General features: G+C 49.4%; 1 protein-coding gene across 9 annotated transcripts in view; it reads left to right on the top strand.

The window, feature by feature from the left end:
* Positions 1-24,767, top strand: part of FRMPD2 (FERM and PDZ domain containing 2) — a 116,677-nt gene that overhangs the window by 734 nt on the left and 91,176 nt on the right. For 8 of the 9 annotated variants that reach the window (XR_011382573.1, XM_070058098.1, XM_070058100.1 and 5 more), the window contains exons 2-3: positions 22,545-22,670; positions 24,284-24,441. Coding sequence is in view for 8 of the 9 variants with exons in the window: in XM_070058098.1 (XP_069914199.1) it covers positions 22,545-22,670; positions 24,284-24,441 (284 nt within the window). In the remaining variant the exon portion in view is untranslated. Of the gene's footprint in view, positions 1-21,958; positions 22,278-22,544; positions 22,671-24,283; positions 24,442-24,767 lie in introns of those variants that run through there. The other variant, XM_070058097.1, reaches the window with a different exon arrangement.

Here is a 24,767-nt window from a genome sequence, read left to right as displayed (position 1 = left end):
GTGGCTGCCATTATTTTCCAGAAATGAGAATTTTGATATTGCTCACAGAAATCAATGATTTAAGGTATAGAGACTCAAGCCACGATAGCTGCCTTCCAGAAAGCAATGGAGATGAAAACAATGTGAACTGTTCTCTGTGTTTTATATCCATGCTTAAAGAAAAGAGAAAATTCAGTTGAGTTGTCAAAAATTAATTCTTTTTTAAATTTAGAGAGCTTCCAGGTGGCATGTACCAATGCCATCTCACTAGTCCAAGTGATCAATTTCCATTCACAATTGATCATAATGATAGGACTAAGAATCAAAGAGATCACGTAATCAAGACTAGTGTCTGAAAATACTAACCAATTAGAACAAAAAAGGGAGAGAACGATCCAACATGGGAAGTGGGTTACACAGCAGACTCATAGAATGGCAGATGTCCTAAACAGCACTCTGGCCTCAGAACCAGCCCTGAAGGCATTCGGATATGGCTGAAAAGCCCATGAGAGTATTTCAGGCATGGAAAGCCAAGACACTCTGGCAAAAAAAAAAAAAAAAACCTAAATGAAAGATCTCTGTGAGTGAGATCCCAGTGGAAAGAACAGGCCATCAAAGAAGGAGGTACCTTTCTCTGAAGGGAGGAGAGAACTTCCACTTTGACAATGGACCTTGTCTAAATAAGATAAGAGTTGGTGAACTCAAAAGGCTTCCATAGCCTTGGAAACTCATGACTGGAGCATAGGGAGATTACTGATGCCATAAACAAGAGTGTCAATTTGTAAAGTCAACAACAGGAGTCACTGTGCATTTACTCCTCATGTAGGATCTCTGTCCTTAATGTGCTGTACATTGTGATTTAATGCTACAACTAGTACTCAAACAGTATTTTTCACTTTGTGTTTCTATGTGGGTGCAAACTGTTGAAATCTTTACTTAATATATACTAAACTGATTTTCTGTATATAAAGAGAATTGAAGATGGAAAAAAAAATTTAGAGAGCTTCCAATCACTGGTACATTCCCCAAATACCTGCAATGGCCAGGGCTGGGCCTGGCTGAAGCCAGGAGCCTGGAACTCTATCCAGGTTTCCCCCATGGGTGGCAGGGGTCCAAGCACTTGGGCCATCCTCTGCTGCTTTCCCAGGTGCGTTAGCAGGGAGCTGGACTGGAAGTGGGGACTGGAACTGGCAGTTTGATCTAAGTGTGAATGTGGGTGTTTGATAACAGAAAAGGCTAAGCTTTCAAGGAAGGTTTCTGTGGCTTGAATTTTATTCAGAAGTTTCTAGGTAGCCATTGATAATTTAACATGATATGTGGCATGATTGTCTTTCAGTATTAGAGGTATTCTTGTGGAGCAACATAGGTGTGGAATTAGAGATGATAGAGCCTGGAATGGTGATGGATGGCCTCATTCAAGGGACCACAGTTGGGATGTAGAGGAAGCAGGTGCCGCCTGCACTGTGCAAAACCAGCGAACATGTGTATATACAGACACATGAGTTCATTGTCAATTTTATTGACATGAAGGGTGGATACTGTACCATTACGAGTAATAAAATAAGAAAACTCTGTGTTGCAAGTTCAATATAGCCAATTGATTCCCGCAGAATGCATTCACTGATTTTTGTTGAACTCTTTTTTTTTAAAAAAAGATTGACTTATTTATCTGAAAGGCAGAGTTGCAGAGAGGCAGAGGCAGAGAGAGAGAGAAAAGTCTTCCATCTGCTGGTTCACTACCCAGATGGCCTCAAAGGCTGGAGCTGTGCTAATCCAAAGCCAAGAGTCAGGAGCTTCTTCCAGGTCTCCCACACGGGTGCAGGGACCCAAGGACTTGGGCCATCTTCTGATGCTTTCCTAGGCCACAGCAGAGAGCTGTATGGGAAGTGGAGCAGCTGGGACTCGAACCAGTGCCCATATGGCATGCTGGCACTGCAGGTGGCAGCTTCACCTGCTACACCACAGCCAGTCCCGTTGAGCTCTTATACTCTCAGCCAGCTTGGGCTTGCAAACAGTAAGCAAGTGAAGAGCTAATGTGAATGCTGGTTGATATTCTTGTTTGCGTTGGCAAATGAGAAGCAAATGCAGCAACGAAGATGAATGTCTAAACTTCACTCACTTGTCAATGACGTGAATGACTTCTTCACCGAATTCGAAGACGATTTCCTCAATGTTTGTACTATTCATAATGTAACAGCTATAAACGGGACACACTCTTAGGCTCAATCTGTGCCATTAACATTTTCTCCATCGCTTTTTTTTTTTTTTTTTTTTTGACAGGCAGAGTGGACAGTGAGAGAGAGAGAGACAGAGAGAAAGGTCTTCTTTTTTTGGCATTGGTTCACCCTCCAATGGCCGCCATGGCTGGCGCGCTGCAGCTGGGCGCACTGCGGCCGGGTGCACTGCACTGATCCGAAGCCAGGAGCCAGGTGCTTCTCCTCATCTCCCATGGGGTGCAGGGCCCAAGCACTTGGGCCATCCTCCACTGCCTTTCCGGGCCACAGCAGAGAGCTGGTCTGGAAGAGGGGCAACCAGGACAGAATCGAGCGCCCCGACCGGGACTAGAACCCGGTGTGCCGGCACCGCTAGGTGAAGGATTAGCCTATTGAGCCGCGGCGCCGACCCCCATTGCTTTCTTAAATCTGGACAATCCACAGAGTCATGAACCAGCTCTGATTTGTAGCTTTGGTCCCTTCCAGTGGTATAAATATCCCCACCATCCCAATTGCAAGCCCCCTTTGTGGAATCACTGAACCCAAGCTGGGCAGAGAGGAAGGTTGTCCTACTGTCACATAATATTTCCAGTGCTGAAATCCAATTGATTTAAATAAGCTCAGGAGCATAGATAATAGTGAAAGGTAGTAAAAATAATTAGGAACTGGTCATTTTTTTCACTTTAATGTTACTAGAACTTACTTCATTGGAAATTTTTTAACTTATTTTTTGGGGAAAGGTTGTATTTAACAACCAGCTTGCAAAAACTGCTGTAAGTTTAAAAATTGGCTTTTAGTGGCCAGTGGGAGCCTTCTTCAGCATATAACAGGGTCCAAGAAGGTTTATTTATTCATTTATTTATTAAAAATTTATTTGTTTAGGGGCCAGTGTTGTGGCATAACAGCCGCCGCCTGCAGTGCCAGCATCCCATATGGGCACTGATTCAAGTCCCAGCTGCTCAACTTCCGATCCAGCTCTCTGCTGTGGCTTGGGAAAGCAGCAGAAGATGGCCCAAGTCTTCGGGTCCCTGCATTCATGTGGGAGACTCAGAAGAAGCTCCTGGATCCTGGCTTCGGCCTGTCCCACCCAAGCTGTTGTGGCCATTTAGGGTGTGAACCAGTGGATGAAAGATCTCTGTCTTTTCTTCCTTCTCTCTCTAACTCTGCCTTTCAAATAAATAAAATAAATCTCTACAAAAATAGAAAAAATAAACAAAATGTATTTAGTAATGACAGAATGAGAAGAAGAAGAGGAGGAGGAGGAGGAAGAAGAACTCTCTTCCATGTGCTTGTTTATGCTCCAAATAGCTACAATGGCCAGGACTAGACCAGGCCAAAGCCAGGAGCCTGGAACTCCATCTGGGTCTCCCACACAGGTGCAGAGGTCCAATACTTGGGCCATCTTCCACTGCTTTCCCAGGTGCAGTAGCAGGGAGCTGGACTGGAGACAGAGCATCTGGGACACTAACCAGTGCTCCAATATCGGATGCTGGCATTGCAAGTGGTGGCTTGACCCACTGGGCCACAACGCCGGCCCCTCCCAGAGAGTTTTAGAGAAGCAGAACCAGGTGAGGGGAAACCGAGTAGTAGGAATGAGAGAAGTAGAGAAAGAGGAAGAATCCCTGGTCTCTGGGGATGAAGACATCTCTCACCTAAGTTGTAGACACAAGAGCACGTTCAGGGTGCAATTCAGTACTGGGCTTCTAGAAAACACTACGGAAAAAGGACCAGCAATTCACACATAGAACAGGGGAGGAGAGAGCCACTTGTAGGCCCCTGTGGGACAGTGGTGGGGTCTTTGAGTCCCCACACCCAGACCTCCAGGCCAGGCACATCGGAGCCCAGTAGATGGTGCACCTAGGCCGGTCAGGTTTACTTGGCCAAGCTGTTCTGCATCAGCCCTTGCTCTCAAGTCGTGTTGACTTTGCCCTGCTGTAGACTCAGTGTGAGACAGCTCTCTGCAAACTCTGCTTGAAGGAGGATCTGGAAGGTGATGCGAGCCTTCCTGCTCAGTTTCTGGGCTCTCCCTTGCCTGTGCCACCCTTGCTCAGTCCTGCTCCCTGCTCTTGAGGTGGTGGAGGAAGGAGGGGGCCTGTTCAGAGGCTCCCACTGAACCACTGAACTGAGGGAGCCCACTTGGTGGGCCATCCATCCCTTTTCTGTTTCTTTCTTTATTTTTATTCTGTATCATTACTTTAAGAAAAATATTTTATTTATTTATTTGAGAAGCAGATTTACAGACAGAGAGAGGGAGAGTCAGAGAGATGGACCTTCCATTTGCTGGTTCAACTCCCCAGATGGCCGCAACAGCTGGAGCTGGGCTCATCTGAATCTAGGAGCCAGGAGCCAGGAGTTTCTTCCGGGTCTCCCATATGGGTGCAGGGGCCTAAGCAGTTGGGCCATATTCCACTGCTTTCTCAGCCCATTAGCAGGGAGCTGGGTGGAAAGTAGAGCAGCTGGGACTTGAACTGGTGCCCATATGGGATGCTGGCACTGCAGGCAGCGGCCCTACCCATTACGCCAGAGCGCCAGCACCTGTATCTTTACTTTTAATCCTATTGGTGCCTTTATATTTAAAGTGAATGTCTTGTAGACAACGTAATTGGGTTTTGCTCTTTTGATGCACTTTGTCAGTGTCAGTTTCTGTCTTTTAATTGGTGTATTCAGGCCGTTCATATTTGAAGTAATTATTGATACATTTGAGTGAATAGCCAACTAGTTGTAACTGTTTTCTATTTATTGTGCTTTTTCCTTTTTATTTTTTAAAGATTTATTTATTTTAAAGCTAGATCATCAGAGAGAGAGAGAGAGAGAGAGAGAGAGAGAGAGAGATACCTTTGCATCTGCTGATTCACTCCTCAAATAGCTGCGACAGCAGGTGTAGGCCAGGCTGGAGCCAGAACTCCATCCTGGAGTTGGGTGGCAGGGGCTCAAGTCCTTAGGCCACCATCTGCTGCCTTCCCAGGTGCATTAGCAGGAAGCTGCATGGGAAGTAGAGTAGCTGGGACTTGAACCAGGCATTGCACGTGGGATGTGATCTTCCCAAGGGTAGGCTTAACCTACTGTGCCACAACACACAACAACACTTGTTTCTTTCTTTTTTTTAAAACTCTGCTCCTATTTTCTGCTGCCTATAGTTGTCATTGAGCATTTGATATGATTCCACGTTCTCTCCTGACTCAGAATACCAGCTATGTTTGGTTTTAAAATTGTTTCTAGTGTTTGCCCTAGAGTTTGCAGGGTAACTTAAGCCTACTTTCAGATAACACCTGTGTATGTAAGTACCTGTTAGGGGTGCTCTCGATTTTCCTTCCCAGCCTTTATATGGGGCTGGCATTCACTTCACATAGTCATTATTGTGATTGTCGTTTGGATGAGGAGTTATTCCTTTTTAGAGTGACTGAGGATAAGTGTGACCTCCAATGTGGCCTAAGCAATGTTCCTCCTCTCTGAAGAAACTGTAAGGCATTTCTTGGCAGGCAGCCCCCTGGTGGCCAACATCCTTATTTGTTCTCCTCAGTTTTGAAAGATAATTTTGCTGGGTATAGAATTGTAGGCTAATACCTCCTGATTTTGAGACCATAATACCTTGCTCCACTCTTTTCTTGGTTGAACGGTCTGTGAAGAGAAGTCTGTGGTCATTCTTACCCTGTTCTCCACCATAGGTTAAGTGATTTTTTTTTCTCTCTGGTTTCTGGCATGATTTTTCTCTCTGTGTTTGGTTTCCCGCTGTTGGCATATGAAATGCCTGGATGCTGATGTTTTTATGTCTATCCTGCTTAGCTTGTTTTCTGAGCATCCTAGATAGGGTGGTGAGGGTCTGTTCATCGATTTTGGAAACTCCTCCACCATCCTTCGTTCCAGTATTTTCACTGCTTCTTTTTCTCTTCTCCTTCTGGTATTTCATTACTCACTGTAGTAATTGATCTTGAAGGTTCTGTTAATTTCCCCCTGTTGTTTTTCTCTTGGCATTTCAGTTTGAGAAGTTGCTATGGACACATCCTTGAGTTCATTGTCTTCTCTGCTTCTGTTAGCTGACTGTTCTTGCATGTTGTCCACTTTTTCATTTGGAGACCTTAGCATATTGATAGCAATGACTTCAAATTCCAATTACTTGAAGTTACTTCAAATTCCAAGGCTCCTGCCATATCAGAGACTGACTCTGTCACTCACTTTGTCTCTTCAGACTGGGTTTTCCTTGCTCTTATACATGTTCGGGATTTTTCTGTTCAAGCCACACATGCTACATCAGGTGACAGCAACTTGGGCAGACAGACCACCCGTGTGGACGTTTTTGTCGATCTGGCTGGGACTTACATAGCGACATCTGCTGTAGCTGGAGGTTGTAAGATTGATTTTGTGCATCGACCTAACTGGGACATGGGGTGCCCAGATCAAGCTTTATTTCAGGGTGTGTGATTACAAGGGCATTCCCAGAAGAGATCAGCGTTTGAACCAGTTGGATTCAACAAAGCAGACAGCCCAGCCCAGTGTGGGTCGGCACCATTGAGGCAAGACTAGAACATAAGGCAGAGGGAGGAGGAATCCAGCCCTTGTTCTCTGCCTCGCTGCTTGCCTGCCTCGTCTCATCTCATCTCACCCGCTCCTGTCCTTGCACTGGGATTTCCTTCACTGGCTCTGCTCGGGCTCGGGTCTTCAGACTTGGTATAAATTCCACCTCCAGCTTTTCTGAGTTTTGTAGGCAGCAGATTCTGAAATGTCTCAGCCTCCACAATTTCATGAGCCACTTCCTCACGATGAATTGGTATTTCTTTCTCTCTCTTTCTCTCTCTCTCTCACACACACAAGGGTACTTCAAAAAGTTTATGGCAAGATTGAAGAACAGATAAGTTTATTGCGATGCAAAATGTTTGCCACCCATGCATTTGAGTCGTCTTCATGAAGTTCATGGAGGACACGTGGTATGGGGCAGTGGGGATGGGGGACGTGGGGAGGTCGCCCCTGCTGTTTTGTCCCGTGCTGTTTCCAGCTGTCTCTAGAGACTCCCTCTCACACAGAACTGCAGCCTTGCTGTGCTTTGCTGTTCTTCTTGCCAGGTTCATGATGCAGGAGTTGAACATTAACCAAACATGGGGTGAAACGGCTCTTTTTCTACATCCATCACTCACTTTGTGGAACATAATATTCCAAGGCTGACTTTAAAGGCGCAGGACCAGGCTGCTCTTTCAATGCACAGCTTTAACGACTTGAAGGCTCATGGAAAGGAGCGTAGCTTTAGTTGGTCTCCTTAGCTTGCAACCCGGTCCCTCCCCTCTTTTAGAGACCTGCATGGCCCTTTCCAGCCTGGTGACTTTCGTGACCTTGGATCAGATACACTCTCAGCATCCTCATCTTGATGTTGGGACTGTTCAGACCTTGCCTCTTTGCACCGGGAATCATCACAGTTTATGAGAACTCTGCAAGCTGCAAAGGACTCTGGTCTAGAAATCAATACTGTGGGGGCCAGTACTGTGGCTTAGCCGGTGAAGCTGCAGTCTGCAGCGCCAGCATCCAGCTAGCCTTGACACCTTAAAAAGGGACGGAACAGTGCTTCCCACAGGATAGGCAGGACTAGGCATCAGGGGAACACAAACTGTATTTTTTTTAAGATTTATTTTTATTTATTTGAAAGACAGAGTTACACAGAGAGGTAGAGATGGAGAGAGAGACAGAGAGAGGTCTTCTATCTGCTGGTTCACTCCCTAAATGGCTGCAACAGCCAGAGCTGTGCCATTCTGAAGCCAGGAGCCAGAAGCTTCATCTGGGTCTCCCATGTGGGTGCAGGGGCCCAAGGACTTACTGCTTTCCCAGGCCATAGCAGAGTGCTGAATTGGAAGTGGAGCAGCTGGCACCAACAAACATACGGGATGCTGGCACTTCAGGCCGGGGCTTTAACCCGCTGTGTCACAGCGCCAGCCCCCACAAACTGTCTTAATAATATCTAATTATGGGGGCCGGTACTGTGGCGCAGCAGGTAAAGCCACTGCCTGCAGTGCCAGCATCTTATATGGGAACTGGTTCGAGTCCCAGCTGCTCCACTTCAGATCCAGCTCTCTGCTCTGGCCTGGGAGAGCAATGGAAGATGGCCCAAGTCCTTGGGCCCCTGCACCTGCGTGGGAGACCTGGAAGAGGCTCCTGGTTTCTGGCTTTGGATCTTCCCAGCTCCAGCCGTTGCGGCCATCTGGGCAGTGAACCAGAGGATAGAGGACCTCTCTCTTTCTCTGCCTCTGTCACTTTGTAACTCTACTTTTCAAATAAATAAATACATAAATCTTTAAAAAACTAATATCGAATTACATTTTCAGCATTTTTTCAGAAACTGTCAAGAAGAGGGTCTGTTCAGAGCCGTAGAAGTCTCACAGTTCTCAAGCTAATGCTCCTTTCATGAGGAAAGGCCCCAGGCGCGGAGCCTTTGGAAAGCAAGAATTCAGAAATTTCAAAAAATTAGTTAGGATTATCTGTTTACACTCATTAATACACGTTTTCCATGGACTGTAATGATACATGACAGATCTCCCCCAAAATTCATGAAAATGCAAATTATGAAAAACTATGCATGGATTTCAATTTTTTTTCACACCGAAAAAGACTTATCTTTTAATTCCAGTCTCCAAGAATTCATTTAAAGCAGCTTTGTACAGTTTCCTTTTGAAATACATGCATTTAAATTGAAAAAAAAAAACATGTTAATAGTACAAAGAAGAAAAGAATGTGGCAAATCCTAGAGAAGTGGTATGGAAAAGACAGGATATGGGAGGAACACTCCCTTCGAATGCCTGGAGAAGTTTCTGAGTTCAGTGTTCACTCTCTCCTCTGTGGTGTAGGCCCAGCCACCCCGCAGTACTGCACAGAGGTGGGGGCTACTGGTACCTCTCTCTCTTTTTAAAAAAGATTTAGGTATTTATTTGAAAGGGCAGAGTTGGAGAGAGAGAGAGAGAGAGCTTCCATCTGTTGGTTCACTCACCAAGTGGCTGCAATGGCCAGAGCTGGGTCAGGTCAGAGCCAGGAGCCAGGAACTCCATCCAAGTCTCCCCCATGGGTGGCAGGGGCCGTCTTCTGCTGCTTTCCCAGGTGCATTAGCCGGGGGCTGGACAGAAGTGGAGCAGCCGGGACTTGAACCGGTGCTCACACAGCGGCAACTCGCTGTGCCACAACTCCGGCCCCGGGGCTGCTGCCTTTCCTGCAGTAGCGTGTTCTGTCTCTCACACTCATCTTGGAAGGCAGGACTTGCCATCACCACCTGACAGACGGAGGAAACCAACCTGGAAAGGTGCCCTGCTCCAGTGTTGTTGCAGCCGTACCGAGACCAGGGTCTGGGCTGTGGGACACAGAGCAGCAAAGCCTTGTTGAGAAGGCAGCAGTGCCCTGCCCAGGAGGCCAGACTCGGAGAAGCTCACTGCGGGAGAGTCCTGGTAGGCAAAAGCCCTGCCACCGTGAGCTCTCAAGAGGCAGCACATTTTTTTGCTCTTGGAGGAAAGAAGCGGTTAGCCCTTGGCGCTCAGCCTGTGTGGTGGCAGGTGGTTTGCAGTGCGCGTCCAATGGGAGAAGGTAAGAGGAGCGGCACTGTGGCACAGAGGGCTAAGCTGCCTCTTGCCACGCTGGCATCCTACGGCGTTTTGAGTCCCAGCTACTCTGCTTCTGATCCAGTTCCCTGCTACCATGCCTGGGAAGGCAGCAGCAAATACCACCCATGTGGGAGACCCGGATGGAGCTCCTGGCTGCTGGCTTTGGCCTAGCTCAGACCTGGCTGTTGCAGCCATGGGGGAGTGAATCAGCAGATGGAAGACTGATTTCTCTCTTTTTCTCTCTCTTTCTGATAAATACATAAATAAATCCTTTTTTTTTTTTTTTTTGAGAAAGCAAAGGGAGAAAGCATGGAGGGAGATGCAAGGCAGGCGTGGAGGGGGGAGGAAGGGGTGTTTCTGAGAGTTCATGTCTCAGGAGCCCCACACGCTCCCCTGGCTCCTCCCCTGGGTGCCTGATTTGGTGACGCGGGGGTATTTGAGGCACTTCATGTTTCTAGCACTTCGATCCTGGCAGACAGATGGGAACAATTAACACCATGTCTAAAAAATCTCAGAGTTGGAAGCTGCTCTGCGTGAAGCCCTGGTGCTTAAAACGGCTCTGCAGGCGGCAGGAGAAGGAAATGGAGGTGTGCTGAGTGCCTCTCGCATGCGGGGCCCCTCAGCGTACTCCGCCCAGCAGTTCCCTGGGGTCGCAGCTACCATTCAGTCCCATTGCTCAGGTTGCAAAACTGAGGCTCCCAGAGGTTAGGTCGGGGCCCTGTGCGCAGGGGTACAGAACCAGCAGGTCAGGGAACCAGGGACTCAGCTTCTAGAGCACAAGTCAGCCAACAGGTAGAGTGTTGAGCGGAAAATGCCTCTGCCCCCTGAACAAATCCACACTCTGATTTGCAGCACCCATGAATGTTGTCTTCCTTGGCAAAGAGGACTCTGCAGGTGCAAGAAGTTTAAAGGCTCTTTTTATAAAAATTTAAAAAAATATTTATTTATTGGAAAGACATATTAATAGAGGAAAGGCTGAGGCAGAGAGAGAGAGAGAGAAAAGTTCTTCCATGTACTGGTACACTCCCCAAATGGCTGCAACGGCCAGGACAGGACCAGGCCGAAGTCAGGAGCCAGGAGCTTCTTTCAGGTCTCTCACATGGGTGCAGGGGCCCAAGCACTTGGGCCATGCTCTGCTGCTTTCTCAGGTCATTAGCAGGGAGCTGGGTCAGAAGTGGAGCAGCAGGGACTTGAACTGGCACCCATTAGGGATGCAGGCACTTCAGGCTGCAGCTTTACCCACTATGCCACAGCGCCAGCCCCAGGTTATAGCCTCTTGAGATGGGGAGATCACTCTGGATTATCCAGCTGGGCCTCCCTCATAAGAGGGAGGCAGGGGGGAATTTTAAAACAGGCAGAAGAGGAGGAGAAGGTGATGGGACCATGGAGGTAGAGATGGGAGTGGGGTGGCCACAGCCAAGGCGTGCCGGCCGTGGGCAGAGCCGGGAGAGGGAAGGGTGAAGATTTTTCCCTGGAGCCCCTGGAAGGAACGTGGCTTGGCAGGTGGCCTCTTCATTTCGTCCCACTGACCCTGGCTTCAGCCTCGAAGTTTCTGGAACTGCATGGTAATAACTCTCTGTCATTTCCAGTTATCTGTGTAGCAGCCACAAGAAACGCAGAGCCTGAAATAGAATTCTGATGGAGACTGAGGAAGAACACCGAGAAAGTTAGGGGAAGCTGGGGTTTGAGGTAGCAAGGGGAAAGCAGTCCCAGGGTCATCTGTCCCCCATGGGAGCGGGGCTTGTGTGCAGGTCCCTTCTAGCACAGCGCCCTCTGCAGGTCGCACCCAGCACAGCACCCTCTGCCTCCATTGATTCCACACTGGTGCCTCCGCTTCCTGGTCAGTGGCACCTTGAACTCCACAGCTTAGGAGGGCCTTAGAGACGCCAGGGATCCTGGTCTAAGTTCTCTCTTAGTCCTGGAACATCTTCTAGGTCATTCCACAGTGTTGTAACTGTCGCTCACCAGCCACCAGTTGAGACAAGCGGTCCTCCATGGTGCCTTTGTGGGGCACGAGCTAGGAGAGGTGAACAAAGGCGGGAGACTGTCGTGTGACCAAAATCTCAGAGGTCAAAAGCCACTACCCAAGGGTGGGTATTTGATGCCGAGGTTAAGTCCTAGCTCGGGATGCCTGCATCCCATGTTGGAGTGCCTGCTTTGAGGGCGAGCTCCCGCCTTTCGGATTCGGCTCCCTACTAACACTGACCCTGGCTGGCAGCGGCTAACAGCTCAAGTACTTGGCCCCTGGCACCCACGTGGGAGACCTGGGTGGAGTTCCAGGCTCCTGGCTTCAGCCTGGCCCAGCCCCGGCTGTTGTGAGCATTTGGGGAGGGCAAACTCTGTCTCTCTCTGCCTTTTAGACAGAATGGAGGTAAATAAATAAAAACTGGGAAAAAAAATCCCACAGAAGCTGTCACCTAATAGATGATCAGGATCTACAAAAGACCCTTCCTGGTCCAGAGACCAGCATTTTCCCAAACGCTGCAGAATACCATGGCAACAAAGGCGCAAGGCATGCCCTTGGCACTGGGCTCCTGCCTGGCTTTGCACAGAGTGGATTGTGTTTGCACCGCAAGTCGGCAGCGAGGCCACGTTTCCTATTGTGCCGGAGCAGGAATGCAAATGCCTTGCCTTGGCCTGAGATGTCCAGCAGAGGGGCCTCTGCCCAGCTCCCCAGCGCCTCCTCCCACCCCTCGGCCCCCACCCACCCCCTCCAGGTCCTCTGCCACGCCCAGCTGCTTTCTGCTATTGGAATCTAGCAAGTCTGGGATGCTGTACCTGCTCCTCCCTCTGCTTGGAACACTTTGCCCAGGCTGGTACCTCCTGAAGTTCAAGTCTCTGTTCAGTTGCTACCTCCTCGATGCACTCTGCCTGACTGGTCCAGCTAAGAGTGTGCCCACACCAACAGCACACTCTAGTGTATCCCTTTGTCTTATCTTTCCCTCACAGTCTAGACCACTCTATGGGTTTATTTTATTTTTTAAAATAAAGGAGTATTTCTAAAAAGATCCATTCATTCATTTATTTGAAAGGCGGAGTGACAGAGAGAGGGAGAGACAGAGAGAGAAAAAGAGATCTTCCATACGCTGGTTCACTCCTCAAATGATGGCTACAATGACCATGACTGGGCCATGCCAAAGTCGGGAGCCTGGAACTCCATCTGAGTTTCTCACATAGGTGATGGGGGTCCAAGAACTTAGGCCATCATCTGCTCCTTTGCTAGGTACATTAGCAACTCCCATATGAGGTGGGTGCTGGTGTTGCAGGTGGAGGCTTAACCCAATCACAACAGCGGCCCTTTCCTTCGTTTTGTTTTGGGGTCTTTTGCTTGCCTGTTCGTTGTCTGTCTCCTACTGTATAGCACTAATGTGCGGGGCCAGTGCTGTGGCTCAGGAAGCTAAGCCTCTGCCTGCAGCGCCGGCATCCCATATGGGCACCTGTTCGAGTCCCGGCTGCTCCTCTTCCTATCCAGCTCCCTGCTAATGGCCTGGTAAAGCAGTAGAAGATGGCCCAAGTGCTTGGGTCCCTGCACCTGCAAGGGAGACCCGGAAGAAGCTCACAGGTTCTGGCTTTGGATCAGCTCAGCTCCGGCTGTTGCAGCCATTTGGGGAGTGAACCAGCAGATGGAAGACCTCGCTCTCTTTCTCTCTCTGCCTGTAACTCTACCTCTCAAATAAATCAATACATCTTAAAAACAGAAAAGGCACCAATGCACAAAGGCAGGGGATGAGCTTGGGCCCGAGCCAGACCAGGCAGAACCTGTGAAACCTGGAGGCCACCAACATGAGGAAGGTACATGAGAGATGAGCCGTGGAGGCAGTGGGGCAGCCCGTGAAAGCAGCGCCCTTGGCTGGACACTTCAGCTGGTGGATCCAGGTTCACCTGTGTGGTGGGATCTCTACATCTGTCACATGAGAGTACTTTTTTTTAATTTATTAGACAGATAGAGTTACAGATAGTGACAGAGAGAGACAGAGAGAAAGGTCTTCCTTCTGTTGGTTCACTCCCCAAATGGCCGCTACAGCTGGCACTGCGCCGATCCGAAGCCAGGAGCCAGGTGCTTCCTCCTGGTCTCCCATGTGGGTGCAGGTACCCAAGCACCTGGGCCATCCTCCACTGCCTTCCTGGACCACAGCAGAGAGCTGGACTGGAAGAGGAGTGACCGGGACTAGAACCTGGTGCCCATATGGGATGCCGGCGCCACAGGCGGAGGATTAACCAAGTGAGCCACAGCGCCGGCCCTGAGAGTACTTTTTAAAGTTTGTGGAAAATGGAATTAAAATGCAATCCCATTTAGGCACAAAGGATTTTGAAATCCACCCATAGTATTTTGCACAATGTGCATTTTCCAACAGCCTCTAGTCTGCATAGATTTCAGAAATGCTTTGTACCAAAATAAACTCATCTTTTCCTCCCATTTCCAGTGAACTTTTGGAAGCAGCCTCGTAGAGTTAACGATCCTGTTTTTAGCCCATGAGACAGCAGTACCTCGCCCACCAGCCCATTTAGAGCAAACTTGGCGAGAAGCCCAGAAGCACCACAGCGTGGCAGTGAACGGCTGACAACAGTCTCCCGGCCTGGAAGCACACTGCCCCTGTCCTCTCAGTGGGGGAAGTCCAGCACTGTGGACACCAACAGTACACATCCAAGTCCAAGCAGACCAGGTCTCCTAACCTGTCGCTCCCTCAGTTGCTGCCTCTGTAAAATGGCCATGACAATGGACCATCTCAATAGGCTGCTGTGCGGCTTCCATGAGCGAACACACATAAAGCACTCTGAAGCAAGCGCCGTGCAGGTGTTTGCTCCTGTGGCTGCTCGAGGAAGTGCCCTTCGGCGTGGAAAGGGCATTTGCAATGCTACGCAGCAGTACGAAGGCTAGTTGTGAGCCCAATTTGCTGGACTGGAGTGGGGTCTGTGGATTGTCTCCAAATAGGTGGCTCCCAATGAGGTCTCTCCAAGGGATGGTTGGTGGGGAGGGTTGTGATTAGGGTTGCCAGGGGAGGACAGAGCTCTGGGTGGGCCAACCTGCCCCTGTGCACTGACCATGACGTTGAACTGTGGGTGTTGGTGCAGAAAAGTGGGATGCACGCGTCTCAGCAGAGGGATCGTGGGTGCGTGTTGAACAGCATGCCAGTGTTTTGGGTATCTTTGCTTGTTTCTGCATAGGAAATGATGATGAGTCGTTTGCTGTCACAGACTCTTGGGTTCTGGGTTGCATTTGATGTGGAAGCTGTGATCCTGACATTGTAGCAAGACTGGAACTTCAAGTTCCAGCTTTTACAACCAACGAAAGTGTTTGATCATCCAACCTGATCAGTTGTGTGATTTTTCTGGGTGGTAGGTGCTTCCCTATCTTTTTTTTTAAATATTGATTTATTTGTTTGAAAGGCAGAGGCAAGGGATGAGGAGGAGGAGGAAGAGGAGGAGGAGGAGGAGAGAGAAAGAGAGAGAGAGAGAGAGAATCTTCATCCACTGGTTCATCAAATGGCCACAATGGCTGGAGCTGAGCCGATCTGAAGCCAGGAGCCAAGAGCTTCTTCTGGTTCTCCCAAATGTGTGCAGGGGCCCAAGCACTTGGGCCATCTTCCACTGTTTTCCCAGGCCATTAGCAGGGAACTAGATTGGAAGTAGAGCAGCCAGATCTCAAATCAGTGCCCATATGTGATGCTGGTGCCTCAAGCAGTGCAGGCTATGCCAGAGCACTGGCCTCTGGATGCTTCCTTTTATATCAAATAAAAGAAGGCAAGGATTCCAATCAAAATACATTTTATCGTCTTTTATGAGAGTTTACCTGTTTAATTACCTTTGCTGGTGATCTTCGTGTGGGTTTGAGCTCCTGGCTAGTGTCTTCCGCCCCAGTCTGAAGTGTCTTGGTGGACAGACTGGGCATGACAAATCATTTGCTTTTGTTTATGTGGGTGAGCCCGACCTTGGCTCTCATCTCTGAAGCACTGCTTTGTTGGAGACAGAATTCCTCATGGAAGGTCTTACCCCCAGCCCCTTCCCTAGCACAACCCACCCTCATGGTTTTTGATAAAAATTCACTTTCTGTTTTTATTTAGAATCCCTTATTTGTGATGAATCACTTCTTTCCTGAAGCTTTTAACAGTCTTTGGTTTTAAAGGTTGATGAACATGTGGTCAGCTGTGAGGCTCTCTTTGAATTTATCCTACGTGGAGTTTGTTGGGTGTCTTAGATGTGTAGATCGTGAGTTCTTGGTTGTTAATTATTTAAATATGGTTTTTCCTCTCTTCTTTCCTTCTGAAACTCCTAATTTTATGAATTTTTTAAAAAGTTTTTTTTTTATTTGAAAGTTATGGGGGGAGAGAGAGAGAGAGGTCTTCCATCTGCTGGTTCACTCCCTAAATGGCTGCAACAGCTGGGGCTGGGCCAGTCTGAAGTAAGGAGCCAGGCGCTTCTTTTGGGTCTCCCAGGTGGGTGCAGGGGTCCAAGCACTTGAGCCATCTTGTACTGCTTTCTCAGGTGCATTAGCAGGGAGCTGGATCGGAAGTGGAGCAGCCAGGACTCGAATCGGCACCCATATGGGATGCCGGCACTGCAGGCAGTGGCTTAACCTGCTGTGCCACAGCGCCGGCCCCCGAATCTCCTATTATTGGGCTTTACCAGTTCTTTCTCTTGAAATCAGCAGCTGAGCTCCTCTAGTGAATTTTTCATTTTAGTTCCTGTACTTTTTGGTTCTGCTTATAATTTCTATCCCTTTGCTGCTGTTTTCTATCTAGTGAAGCATCATTCTTGTACTTTCTTTTAGTTCTTAAATAACGTTTTCTTTAGTAATTTGAAATATTAATTAATTATTAATATATTAATTATCTAAAACAAGGCCTTTATCTAGTAAGTCCAATATCTGGGCTTCCTTAGAGACAGTTACTATGGACCGTCCACCCCACACCAACTTCCCCCATTTATGGGCCATATTTTCTTGTGCCTTACATTTCTGCCTATTGTTGTTGAAGGCTGCAGTTTTTTTTAAAAATATTTATTTTATTTATTTGAAAGTAAGAGTTACAGAGAGGCAGAGAGAGAGAGAGAGAGAGAGAGAGAGAGAGGTCTTCCATCCGCTGGTTCACTCCCCAGATGGCTGCAACAGCTGGAGCTGGGCAAATCTGAAGCCAGAAGCCAGGACCGTCCTCCGGGTCTTCCATACAGGTGCAGGGACCCAAGGACTTGGGCCATCTTCTACTGCTTTCCAAGGCCACAGCAGAGAGCTGGATCAGAAGTGGAGCAGCCGGGACTTGAACCGGTGCCCCTGTGGGATGCTGGCACTGCAGCTTTACCTGCTATGCCACAGCGCCAACCTCGAAGGCTGCAGTTTTAAGTAAGGCAACTTGGCATTTCTGGCAATGGGATTCCCTCTCTTGTTCCCCAGGGTTGTTGCTCTGTGTTGAGCTGCTGCCGCTCGTTTGTTCATTTTCCTGAGCTCATTTTGTAAAGTCTGCTTTTTGTGTGCGTGTGGCCACTGACATCTCTGCTCCGTTAGTACAGTGGTCAGCTCATAATGGGACAGGTGTATCCTTAAACACCTACGACCAGTGTGTCTCCCAGTCCTTGCTGAGGCGCACCGTGTGTCCTAAGGCCGTGCCTTCATCCCTCCGCCAGGCAGCTGCCAGTTCTGCCCGAGCCGTCACTCCCTCCTTATCTAGAATCCGTGGTTGGTGAGACGCAAGCGCGTGGGCCTTTGTTGCTTAATTCCCGAGCACGTGCCCACCCCTGGCCCGTGCACCCCTGCACATGCGCGGGACTTTCTGACTCCTCACGCTCTTTGGAGCTCCTCACTCCCCAACTTCTTCTACATCTTCTGATAACGTTTGTTGTCTGTCCAACTTTTGAGCCCTTGGATATTGCCACATCAGACAGCTGCAATATCGAACAATTGCTATTGGCTGAGTTTGAAAAATGTCCCCAGGAAAAAGCCTGTTTACAACTGGGAGAGTTCTGAATCAGGCCCATCAACACAAGTGTTGTGAGTCCAGATTTCTGGGGAACCTCCAGACAGCTGAGAATGGCGTTTTGAAGTGCTCTGATTATGTTCCAATACTTACAGTGTCCACTCAGCTGCTTTGTTTTGCCATGGCTTTCATGGAGAGGAGGATTTGGGGAGTTTCTTACTCTGCCATCCCGTGACCCCGTTTTTTCCTTTTCTTTTGTAAAAAAAATTCTTTATTTGTTAAAGAACCCAGGCTGTTTGAACTGCAGAGTTTGAACTTTGCACGTGCACTCCGTGTGGCCATCAATACACACCTGTGGTTAGACTGTAGGTGATCTTTGTGCAATAGCCGTACTATTTGAATTTTGAGGTTGCCTTAGGCTGTTTTTCCTAGAAAAGATGTTTGTGTTGACCCGTTGTCTGAGAGGTTCAAGAGGTGGCACCCTGAGCCACTCTGCGTGTGTGCACGTGTGCGTGGGTAGGCACGGCGTCATGTGTCCATGCTGGCACTGTTCATGGCTGCTCAGTTCAGTGTGGCTCCCCAGCCAGAGAGTCTTTGAGCAGTGCCACTGCTCTCAGGGTCATACCTGTCTTACAGGGTGGTTTTACACACATGTCCGAATTTGCTACCTAGGGCTGCTTTGTTTTCCAAGATGATGGGTTGGGCCAATTTACATTCTTGCCCATGGGAGGTGAACATTTCTTTTCCCTCCAGATAATCGCCACCAGTCAGTGGTATCTTATCTTTTATTTTCCATTTAGTCTTAGAACTATGTCTTGCTGTGTTTTTCCTTCCCTTAACTGCTAATTTCAAGGACGGCAGATGAACTTGGAGTTGTAAGAAATAATAGTAGAGAGTGCCTTTACAGCCTTGACCTAGTTTCTCTCAGAGGTAACATCTTGCAAAGGTATAGTGCCATATCACAACCAGGAGAAAGGCACGGGTGCAACGTCAGGCATGGTGACATTTTCCCATTGCATGTACTCATTTGAGTGTGCATGTGTGTGGGTGTGTGTTTAGTTTCATGTAATGTTATCACATTCATGCATCTACCGCTATAGTCAATGCACAGCCCATCCCATCATCACAAGGATGCCTTTCAGAACCACACCCACTTTTCTTCCTCCTTCCCTAACGCCCTGCAACCACTAATATGGTCTCCATTTCTCTATTTTTTTTTTTTCATTTCAAGAATGTTACATAAAGGGAATCATGCCATATGCAACCTTTTGGGGTTAGCTTTTATTCACCCGGCATAATTCTCTGAAGATTCATTCGAGTTATATGTATCAATAGTTTGTTTACTTTTATTGTTGAATAATAGTCCATGGTTTGGAAGGGAAATCTGGTTGTTTCTAGTTTGGGGTTATTGCAAATAAAGCTGCTGGGGCCAGCTTCGTTGTGCAGAGGATTTAAACACCTGCAATACTGGCATCCCATGTGAGCGAGGGTTCTAATCCTGGCTGTTCTACTCTGACCAGCTCCTTGCTAATGCATCTGGGAAGGCAGTGGAAGATGGCCCAAGTGCTTCAGCTCCTTCACCCACATGGGAAACCCAGAAGAACTCCTGGCTTCTGATCAGCCCAGACCTGGATGTTGTGGCCATCTGGGGAGTGAACCAGCAGGTGGAAGACTCTCTCTCTCTCTCTCTCTCTCTCTCTCTCTCCCTCTCTCTGTAACTCTGTCTTTCAAATAAGTAAAATAAATATTTTTTCTTTTTTTTTAACTTTTATTTAGTAAATATAAATTTCTAAAGTACAGCTTTTGGATTACAGTGGCTTTTCCCCCCATAACCTCCCTCCCACCTGCAACCCTCCCATCTCCCGCTCCTTCTCCCATCCCATTCACATCAAGATTCATTTTCAATTATCTTTATACACAGGAGATAAATTTAGTATATACTAACTAAAGATTTCAACAGTTTGCACCCACACAGAAATACAAAGTGTAAAGTACTGTTTGAGTATTACTTATACCATTAATTCACATAGTACAACACATTAAGGACCAAGATCCTACATGGGAAGTAAGTGCACAATGACTCCTGTTGTTGATTTAACAATTGACACTCTTTATTTATGGCATCAGTAATCACCTGAGGCTCTTGTCATGAGCTGCCAAGGCTATGAAAGTCTTTTGAGTTCGCTGACTCCGATCTTACTTAGACAAGGCCATAGTCAAAGTGGAGGTTCTCTGCTCCCTTCAGAGAAAGGTACCTCCTTCTTTGATGGCCCGTTCTTTCTGCTGGGATCTCATTCACAGAGATCTTTCATTTAGGTCATTTTTTTTTGCCACAGTGTCTTGGCTTTCCATGCCTGAAATACTCTCATGGGCTTTTTAGCCAAATCTAAATGCCTAAAAGTCTGATTCTGAGGCCAGAGTGCTGTTTAGGACATCTGCCACTCTATGAGTCTGCTGTGTATCCCGCTTTCCATGTTGGATCGTTCTCTCCGTTAAATAAATCTTAAGACAAAAATAAAGCTACTATGGAAACCTACATATGTTTTTTTTTTTTTTCCATTTCCATTTCTCTGGAGTAAATACCCACAAAGGCTGTCTCTGGGTCATATGATAATTGCATGCTTAGTTCTATAAAACACCACTGAGCTGCTCTCCATGGTGGCAGTATCATTTTACAGCGCCATCAGCAACGTGTGAGTGATCCGTTTTCTACTCGTGCTCTTGGTGTTTGGTGTTCTCACACATTTTATTTCAGTGGTTCGGATAGATGTGTAATGTTGGGTCATGATGGCTTATTTGCATTTTGCTAATGTCTGGTCATGTTTTATAGCTCCTCGTGGGTTTATTTGTCATTGGTGTGATGTCTCTGGTGACATTTCTATTTGTGTCATTTCTAATTGGGTTGTTTATTTTCCAAGTGACAAGCTTTGAGAATTTTAAATAACATGTTCTCATCATGTGTACTTTTTTTTTTTTTTGACAGGCAGAGTGGACAGTGAGAGAGAGAGAGACAGAGAAAGGTCTTCCTTTGCCGTTGGTTCACCCTCCAATGGCCGCTGCGGCCGGCGCACCGCGCTGATCCGATGGCAGGAGCCAGGTACTTATCCTGGTCTCCCATGGGGTGCAGGGCCCAAAAACTTGTGTCATCCTCCACTGCACTCCCTGGCCACAGCAGAGAGCTGGCCTGGAAGAGGGGCAACCGGGACAGAATCCGGCGCCCCGACCAGGACTAGAACCCGGTGTGCCGGCGCTGCAAGGTGGAGAATTAGCCTAGTGAGCCACAGTGCCGGCATCATGTGTACTTTTAAAAACAACATTTATTTTTTTATTTGAAAGAATTGCAGAGAGAGAGAGAGAGAGAGAGAGAGGAATCTTCCATCTGCTGGTTTACTCCCCAAATGGTCCCAACAGCTGGAGCTGGGCTGATCCAAAGCCAGGAGCCAGGAGCTTCTTCTGGGTCTCCCTCTTGGGTGCAGGGGCCCAAGCACTTGGGCCATCTTTCACTGCTTTCCCAGGCACATTAGCAGGAAGCTGGATTGGAAGTGGAACAGCTGGGACTTGAACCAGGGCCCGTATGGGATGCCGGCACTGCAGGCGGAAGCTTAACCCACTATGTCACAGCGCCAGCCCCTGTTAGCTATGCTTTTAATGCATTTTTCCCTCTAGTCTTTAAAGTATTTGGAAAACCTCCACACCCTCGATATTTTATTTTGGGTTTTTCTAGGCTTAAAGCGATCGCAGAAACCCCAACAGGCTTGATATCCTATCTTGGGATTCCAGAACTCTCTGAGAATCATCATCTTTCTCCTCCCCCTTTGAAATCTTGCCTGAGTCGCCTTTCCTTGCGGTGGCAGAGGGGAATGACTAGTGCGTAGGTCTCAGCCAAGTTTCCAAGAGCAAGCAGGAAGAAAAAAGAAAGGAAAGAATAAAAAAGTGGGTTGGGTCGATGGCAGCTCGCAGGGCTGACCTGCCTGCTTCCCCACACGAGGAAGGAACAGTCCTTCCCTCCCTGCCCATGGGTCCGGCTTCCGGAGCGGGTGCTGGGCAGTCCCAATCCCGAGCCCAGCGTGGAGATGGAAGAACCCGGCTCCTTCTGCTGGAAGCTTCTGCAGGGAGTGGGGCATTTGGGGGGCGGAGAGCTTGGATGAGCACTGACGGAGGCGTGGGGGCACCGGGACAGGCTCCACCCGCTCTGTGCAGCACAGCGCACCCAGCCCTGTGAGCTCACTGATATAAATGGATTATGAAAAGCCTGGCTGGCCCCTGCCTGGCTCTGGAGATTAGTGGGTGGCGGCTTTGTCGGGAGGATAGACATTTAAATGTCAGCTTGGGTTTAAAAAGGGGCTGAGAGAGAGAGAGAGAGAGAGAGAGAGAGAGAGACCAGCTCTTCTGCCCCTTCTTATTCTTTCCAGGATTCTCGCTGGTTCTCCAGCAGGTGCTGGCACCAGACCCATCTCTGCGTGTGGCAGCCAGGGAGGAAAGACACGACTCCTGCATTTGTTAGAGGCAAAAATGGTTGCTAACCCCCATTTGCAGACAGCGGAGGAAGGCGGGCAGCACTGTTCCGCAGGCATCGGTAGCTGTCTGCCAGGCTCACGCCCAGCCCAGAGGAGGTGCCCTCGTCTTGGTTTACTTGTGCATTTACTTATTTCCTTACCCTTGCGTCTGGGAGGCAAGTGATCGATTGACTTGCTCACTCACTGAGTACGACCGGCTGCTCGGGCCAGGCCCCAGGGAACACTTCTTTGGTGCCCGTGTAGCCGGCCTGGTGGGGCAGGTGTTGAACACATGGCGGCCACACACAGCCAGTTGGCTGCACCATGCCTGGGCCGGTCGCTGTCCTGGAGTTCGCAAGACCCCGCCGTGTTGTGTCTTTGCAGGGATGAGCCCGGCCTCCGTGACGCTGGCCAGTGTCCTGCAGGTCAGGGGCGAGGCTCTGGCCGAGGAGGACATCTGGGCCCTCCTGTCCCTGGCCGCCGAGCAGCTCCTGGAGGATCTTTGCAAAGGTAAGGGACGTGTGTGTGTGTGTGTGCGTGTGTGCGTGTATGTGCATGCGTGTGTGTGCATGTGTGTGTGCGTGTGTGTGCGTGTGTGTTTGTGCATATGCGTGTGTGTGTTTGTGTGTGCTGCGGGTGCTCAAGGCATGGGGCGTTCATGTGCAGCTTCTGCCACGAGCACGCACGTTTCTGGCTGCAGCTCCTCCATCTGTGATTAGTCTGAGATATCAGAGTGAGTGGGCAAATGGCATCCACCCATGGCGCCGCGCTGGGAGCCAGGCCTGTCTCTTGGACCCACGCCAGGGGACAGGGTTGAAAGAACGGCCATGCCCTTCCGTTGGTGTGGCAGCGTTTGCAGGCATGGTGCTGAGAGAGAGGAAGAGAGAGCGAACAAGCGAGCGGCTGGAGCCTGCTGGGCCTCTGCCAGCACCCGTGCCATCCGGGCATCACCAGCACGGGAGACGGGGGGCAGTCGCCTGGGAACCCGGTGTCCAGACGCTGCTCTGCTCTGCAGGGTCTGTGGCCCATCGGGAGGCAGGCCCCACACTATGGTCTAGACAGGGGAGGGAGGGTGGGAGGGTAACATAAAGAACAAATAAACTGTGATAGAAGAATCATTGTCAGATATCCAAAAAAAAAAAAAAAAAAAAAAAAAAAAAAAAAAGAAGCCCACATCGAGGTCCAGGGTGAGAGAAAGACTTTGCAGGGAAGTCCTGTCCCCAGGTTGGGGTTCCCATCTTCTGGGGCAGCTGTGCTTGGGGCCCAGGGTGATGGGGATGCTGGCTAGCTCACCCAGCCACAGGTGGTCTGCAGGCAGGGCCCAGGCTATCACCATCAGTGGCCAGGAGGTGAGTGTGCAGAGGGCCTGCGGGGTGCAGGTGGCCCTTTGGGGCGTGGCTGGTATGGGCAGGAGGCCTGAAGCCTGCACTGTGTCTTGCACTGCCGATACCCCTGGAAGAGCAGGGAGAACCCCGGGCCCTAGCGCCCTCTATTGAGAGCGCTGCACAGTGCCCTTCTGTTCAGGAGAGACGCATTGAAGGCTGAATTTGGCGCTGCGAGGCGTTCCTTGGGGGGAACGGGAGCAAACACTTTGGAGTCAACTCAGAAATTGTACCTACTTGGGAGCTACGTGCATGACACACACCTAAGAGATCACGCAAGCTCTTGGGGGTGATGGGTCCCAGTGAGGGCGGATGGAGGGGGCTGTGCACTTGCGGCTGCAGCTTCAGTGTTTCCCTGAGGCCTTGCTCCCTTTCCCCCACCCTGGAGACCCTGATGAGCAGCTATAGAGCACCCCGAAGGCCAGCTGCCTTGGGTGCTGGCTCCAGAGCTGATTTCCAGGTGTGGCCCTACCGTCTCCTTCCCTTTTCCCAAGAGACTCTTAGGCTGTGGATGCAGTTGGATGCAGGTGCCAGAATCCTGGCCACGGCTCTAGCCACCGTTTTGTGACCCATGCTGCCCTGCGCAGGGGCCCGGTTGATTCTTCTCTATGTGTCCCCTGGGTCTTTGCTCTCATCCACAATCCTGGAGCCAGCTACTGCCTGGCCCCTGCTATGCAGTCCCACGGCTGGCCCTGCAGAGGTCAGCCCCGCGTCTACACCCTGTCACTGCCTTGGTTTCAGATTCCTTGGACTACGTGGTGTGCCCCTGGTCGGCCCTGCTGTCTGTGGCCGGAAGTGTTTCCTTCCAGGACCACGTTTCTCACTTAGAAGCTGCCCCTTTCAAGGCCCCTGAGCTGCTGCAGGAGCGGAGCAGGGACGAGCAGCTCGACGTGTCCCAGGTAAAGTGAGCATGCGTCTCTGTGCTCCGTGTCTTGTGCGCCCTGGGAGTGTCCTGTGCCAGGGACAGCATCCCCAGCCCCCAACCCGGCCCCTCGGAGCCTGCTGCTCCACGGAGACCAAGCGGCTGTAAGGAATTTTATTCATAGGCTTTCTTGCCGACTGCTTACAGGCTGTTGGACCAGGGCAGGCCGCCTTCTCTGAGACTCAGTTACTCCATTTGCCAATGTGGACGTGACTTAGTTAATCAGGCCTCTATCAATGTCAAAAAAAAAAGTGTTGGGAAAATTATGGGGAAGTGGTCTGGCCTGTTGGGACCATTGGCAGC

This window comes from Oryctolagus cuniculus, chromosome 15 (assembly GCF_964237555.1).
Source record: "Oryctolagus cuniculus chromosome 15, mOryCun1.1, whole genome shotgun sequence".
NCBI classification, from domain to species: domain Eukaryota; kingdom Metazoa; phylum Chordata; class Mammalia; order Lagomorpha; family Leporidae; genus Oryctolagus; species Oryctolagus cuniculus.
Note: the sequence above shows the minus strand (reverse complement) of the source record. Positions and strands in the feature narration are given on the sequence as shown.